The sequence below is a fragment of the Molothrus aeneus genome, chromosome 3 (assembly GCF_037042795.1).
Source record: "Molothrus aeneus isolate 106 chromosome 3, BPBGC_Maene_1.0, whole genome shotgun sequence".
Lineage (NCBI taxonomy): Eukaryota > Metazoa > Chordata > Aves > Passeriformes > Icteridae > Molothrus > Molothrus aeneus.
This window is the reverse complement of record NC_089648.1, coordinates 79,777,012-79,783,076: the sequence shown is the minus strand read 5'-3', so window position 1 is coordinate 79,783,076 and position 6,065 is coordinate 79,777,012. Positions and strand designations below refer to the sequence as shown.

The window sequence follows — 6,065 nt, the reverse complement described above, 5'->3', positions numbered from 1 at the left end:
GGCTACACAATATTTAGGACAGGCACATATTTGCACCCTGATCATTCATACGCAGTAGTGTCTTCTATATAAGAATTTGCTCTGTCTAGGACTGAGTACCTGAATCCTTTATAATTTCTAAAATAATTGGAGCATCTACATGTATGCCTTTTCAGTCTGTATGTATGGCAAATCCAAAGGCTGCTGAAATACAAATAATACACAAAACAGCATCCATTTATGGAATTTATATATTTATAGAATGTATAAATTATGTAATATATTAATGACATACTCAAAACCATTAAACAGTGCATGAATAAAATGTATTTTTAGAACTTTTTCTTTCTATCACCTTGTATATACAGACTAGACATAGGAACTACAGTACTGAGTATATTATTATTTAGAAGATAGATTCATTGATAATTGCACTTGCTTAAAACAGGAAAATAAGTAAAGTGTTTTAAATCAAATTTACATTTTAAGATTTTTTTTTCTGGAACTGCAGCTTTATTTCTGACCTCACAAAGGCTTATCCATATGTTTAGATACACACTTAGGTGTAACAATAGTTAAACTAATGTACATAAAAATAAGCTTTTGCAGACCTGAAGTCTTGATGTACCCTGCGTTCACATTCAACCTGTTCAAACACCCACACAAGAAAGATGAACTGAAAAAGTGCAATCATTCCCATTGCTCAGAATCTCTGGGGTTTTTCATTTCACATTCTCTCAAAAGAATATTAGGTCTCATTAACAAATATTAATAGAATAAAGAAAAATTTTGTAAAAACTATTTTAGTGATCATTTATAAGTTTTTAGTTTCGGGTTCTCCTCAGGTCTTTGTTTCTCATTTGCTGGCATTGTCTGGGTTCCCTCTGAAAATAACTGATATTTCATTTGAATATATAAACAGACTTGGACTTTATTACTTAGAGCCCTTGGTGTTTACTGGCACTCATTTACAACATGTTTTTTTGCCAGGATGCCCATCATAGCAACAGCTGCACATCCTCTATCCCAAAAAAAACCCCTCAACACTGGATTTTCTGTTCCTAAATGTTATAATCATTTTATAGTTGTAGTGCTTATGATATTTCAGCCTCTTCTTGGGCATCTAATGCTCCTGATGCAGTGCAGCAAATTTTGGTACACAATGGATTGGGGAATAGGTTCTCTTGGTGAAGAAGATGCAACATGATAGGATCTCAAAATGTCCTGGTGTCAGAGAGCACTCTGAGGCACTTCATGCATGACCGCAGTATGCTTGTTTCTTTACAAAGAATGTTGAATGATGTGAGTAGCGTTTTGCCTTATACAGAAAAGTAGAGTAGCACCCAAAACCAGATAACCTGCACAGATTACTATTGACAGAATAAAACTGTATTCAGTATTTCTGTGAGACAAAACAAATCACTGTATATTTTCAGATACCAAAACAGTGGGGCAATAAAAAGTATCTTTTAAGTGCTACTACACAAAAGTTGCTTTCAAAAAGCACAGTGTTTCTTAATTAGTTGTAGAACAGTCTTGAGAACCTCTTCTTTGGAGGGGCTGGCATCAACCTCTTGGCATGCAGGATTCACCATCCTTCTGTATGACTCTTCAACTCTAAAAACAAAACAAGAGAAATTAAACTTCAAAATGCAGGGATATGAAATGAAATTAGTCATCAGTCTCAGAAGACAGTGCTCGCACTGCAGAGACCGAGGATAGAAAATCTAATATGAAGCTAAGAATGAAATCTCCAGCAAAGAGCAATAAACCATTAGGAACTATTACAATGTAAATCTCAAACCACATAATTTCCTTGACATTGATCCCCAGAGCTCCAGCCCTATTAACAAGACATGGCATAAAGTATTTCTTTCTTTACAGCTTGTCACTGGATATAGTTTGGTATAGCAGTAGAGTGGACAGTTTGCTTCTAGCACCTGAATTAATTTTTTTCATTTTCTGCTAAGGTAGCTCTGAACTATATGGCATTGCATTGTGCAGTTGTGCTCATTGACTGATCTCAGCTTTAACTCACTAGATCACAGAGTTGACATATCATTCAACTCCTTCCTCTGATCAACTAACCAGATGAATAACAGGATAAAATACAGGATGAAAACCTCCTCATTTAGGCAATAAGCATAATGCAGAACCCTCCCACGTTGTGTCTTTGAGGGTGTGAATGGGGATGTGATTATTGTCTATGTTCCCATAATGCCATTCAGGACAGAAGTCACAAGACAAATCAAGGAAGATTCTGGATGCTCTCATATTCAAATTGACATAATAAACAGGTAGAAATAACTAAAAGCTTTCTGATGTGAATATGCAGTAACAGGATTAAAAGATGCTTAAATGCCAGTATGTTCCCTAGCTAACTCATCCCTCTGCAGGTCCCACTATATGAGCTGTGTGTCCACACAGAGTTTCTGTGAAAATTAAGCAATCACAGAATCATGGAATGTTAAGGGGCTGGGATGGGCCTCCAGCCTCTTATTCCCCATTAAAGGAATTACCTTTGGCGAAACAAGCTGTTAGATTCCAACTCAGCTTCCTCCTTTGTTTTCTCCAGCCCCCGATGCTGAAGTCTCCGGACTCGTTCTTCAGGGTCAACAGTCAGGAGAAGAACAAGATCAGGTTTAAGCAGATCTTCAGGCCACTGATACACCTCATCTTGAGCTGGTGGAAGATTGTGGATTTCTCCACTTGTTTCAGTGGCAATTGCATAGGCAGCTGTGCTGTGCCAGTATCTGTCAGGAAAATACAAAATGGAGGGAGAGAAATTTTAAAGAAAACATTAATTCTTCAGTAATGTAGGAGACGGCATTATAACAAGTCAATAATGATGAGATAGGTGACACCATGGCTTTGAAGGGAAATACAAATAACAGTTCTGTGTTATCCATTATTTCTTAACAATGGTAATAGTGCACTATTCAGAGTTAATGTGAACTATTAATTAAAACATTATGTAGAGACTGTTTCAGATTCTCCTATGAAAAGAAAGTCTCCTCATATATTGAGATGGGTCTAAGAAGAGTTATAATATATCTCAAATTCCTTTACTCTGAGTCCCCTTTTTTGTGGTTCCCATCCTACTTAATGCAATAGATTTGGGAGAGAGCATGCAGTCTTCACAAACATGTGAATGAACACAGGCATTACTAATGTTACTAATTTCACTTGCATTTAATATTCTCCCTACTATAAGACACTGTGTTTGATGGATTTCAGTGGATTTGGGGCTGGTTGAAAACAGCACTCACATGCAAATAATGTATGTGTGCATGTGAGTCTGTGTGTGTTTTGTAGCAGGAGGTTACAGTAACACCTACTGAAATAAGCTAAAGGGTTCAAAGTACATCTAGACTTTTTATGAACAGTAATATTGTAAGCTGCCTACGCAGTTAGTGAAAACCAGAAATAACACAAACAAACCCAAAAAATGTAGGAAGTATATATCTGTGTTTGAATTCACAAAGAGTAAGTGTACCTAGCACTCAGTCATTCCAATCCACCCATATCTGAGACACATCTTAGAGGCAGCCATGATCAGCAGCCCACAGTCTCCTCTGGTTTGCACAAAACCCTGGTTTAGCTCAGGATGCACAATCTGTGCCTTCACTATTCCTAACTGAAGATGTAACAATTTTCATGTGTCCTAAAGCTAGTTATGAGTATTACACTGATTGAAGTTCCCTATTTTACTGTTTTCACAAGTGTTACTCTTTAAAAGATATAATATTTATCTGACTCCCTGCAGAGTGCTTCCAAACAAAACCCTAAACAAACTACGAAAAAACCCAAAACACAACCCCTGAAGAAACACAGAGACAATCACTGACTGCTTGCAACACTGAACAACTAACTGTATGATGGCACTGATATAAGAAGGCTTCTTAAATACACAAACCTGTCTATGATCACAGGTGCCTGAGTGGATGCTTTCGCTATCTCTGAAGCCAGAATGTAGTTGCCCGCAGCATAAAATGCTCTTTTAATGGGTGTTTGCTCATCATCAAATACAGTCCTCCACTGGCTGATGCAGGCTGGTGGGGACTGCAGCAGGATGCCATTCAGGTTGTCCTTAACAGCCTGGGTCACTGTGGTTTTGCCTGCATTTCATTTACAGAAGGAAACATTAATTATATTATTTAAAAGATACACTTGAGTTTTAAAAACTGAAAAACGCTCCTGTCTGTTCATGTAGAGTACAGGTTCTGACATCTGAATATGTAACCCGAGCATCTTGTCATAAGGTTTCCAGTGGAAAATGATTCTGAGTCTGGTTGCAGGAATTATTATTCTTCTTCCTGTTCTCTGGGCCTTCCAGCCCTTCCTTTAGCCAGCTTTCAGTTTTCACTCCCTTAAATGCATTAGGTGCATGGCAATTTCTCTATATATTCATGGCAATTTCCCTATCTATTAATTTATAATATTTTTCTGGGTGGAAATTTATGTGAATGTTGCCATGCTGGTCATCCAGTTCCTTCTTTTTAGGAGGATTTTCAGTTCTCTTTAAGTGACAAGTCAGAAAACAAAGTTAGTCAGAAGCAAGTAATATTTCTCTCTTAGACAAACTGCTGGCAGTTACCTAGACTACCACTAGTTTCATTTATTTGAAAACTCTCCAGTAAAAGTGTTTCATCATCTGCACAAGAAATTTAATTTTCAGTATTCCACTTTGTATTCTTTCATTTGCATAGGTAAGGAATTAAACCACTGGATGTAAATTAGCATATACTAATCTTTTACAAGTACAAGAAGACAGATTGGCATTTGTAATTATTAATTCCATATCTGTCACAGGTTTCTGAGATTTTTTAAATTTTATTTTAAAGCCTGATGTCTAATAAAAAACATAGCAGTTGCTCCTTTCAACAGTTTCTCATCTGTGGTTCTTCAACCAAACGTTGCTCTTACCTGTGGCATCCAGCCCCTCAAAAACTATGACGGGAAAAGATCCCTTTTTTTGGTGCTCTGGGCATTTCTCCATCAGGTCGAGTACTGCTTCAGCCTCTGGGATCCGTTCTGCACACTGCAAGGAGAGAGCACAGCATGTGTTGGGTCGGAAGGGACCTGTAAAGGCCATCTAGTCCAACCCCCATGCAGTGCACTGGACCATCCTAAAGTAGATCAGGTCTCTTAGAGCCCTGTCCAACCTCACCTGGAATGTTTCAAGAGATGGAACATCCATCACCCCTCCGGACAACCTAATCCGGTGTTTCACCGCCCTCATCGTAAAAAACGTCTTCCTTCCATCTGGTCAGAACCTGCACTCCCTCCGTTTAAAAGGATTGCCCCTCGTTGCCCCGGCACCCTCCCGCCCCACGGCTCTGGAGAGCCAAACTCGGGCTCCGCGCCCGTGTTGCTGACCTGGCGCAGGCGCTGGCGGAGGGCGCTGGCGGAGGGCGGCAGGGCGCGGGCCGCGGACCGGGGGCCCGGTGAGCCCTGGGCACAGCGCCCCAGCATCGCCGGGAGCTGAGAGCCGGGGGCTGAGAGCGGCGATCCGGACCAGCGGCACAGCGAAGGGGACGGGCGGAGGCGGAGGAGGAGCCAGCGGGAAACGAAACTGGCCCGGCCGGCCGGGAAAGCGCCGGTCTGCGGGAAGCAGCTCCTCGGAGCAAGGGGCAGCTCCTCGGAACGCCCTTCTGCCTTCCCCGCCCCGCGTCGCTAGCACCGGGTTGAACAGGCTCGGTCCCGCGGGGAATGGGTCTGTGCGCGGACGGGCGCCAGCAATCACGGGATGTAAGGTCCCAGCCTCGGGATCCGGCCCGCCAGCAGCAAAGGATCACATTCCCACGGCCTCTAGCGGCTGAATCCTGGCGATCTTCTAAAAAAAAAAAAAAATTAAAAAAAATTAGAAGTGCAGATATGCTCCGCTGCTTAGGACTGGCCCAAAATGATAAGTTCTAACCCAAACTGAACTACTTTATTGAGTTGCAGTGCCGAAGCAGCCCTGGGCTATCAGGCATATCAGTAACTTGACCCCATTATTTGTAATTCAGTGCCTTGATATCAAGACCAACAGACACAAATAATTTTGGGGGTAAACTGGACTTTTAGAAGCCTGTTGTCATTTC

General features: G+C 41.0%; 1 protein-coding gene across 1 annotated transcript; it reads right to left on the bottom strand.

Annotated features, from left to right (window-relative positions):
* Positions 1–216: 216 nt before the first annotated feature.
* Positions 217–5,693, bottom strand: CMPK2 (cytidine/uridine monophosphate kinase 2). Its single transcript, XM_066545860.1, has 5 exons — positions 5,359–5,693; positions 4,906–5,020; positions 3,896–4,097; positions 2,499–2,732; positions 217–1,596 (listed from the first exon to the last, which is right to left on the bottom strand). Exons 1-5 carry the CDS (start codon positions 5,452–5,454, stop codon positions 1,476–1,478), a joined length of 768 nt encoding a protein of 255 aa, XP_066401957.1. The 5' UTR covers positions 5,455–5,693; the 3' UTR covers positions 217–1,475.
* Between the last annotated feature and the right edge of the window lie 372 nt (positions 5,694–6,065).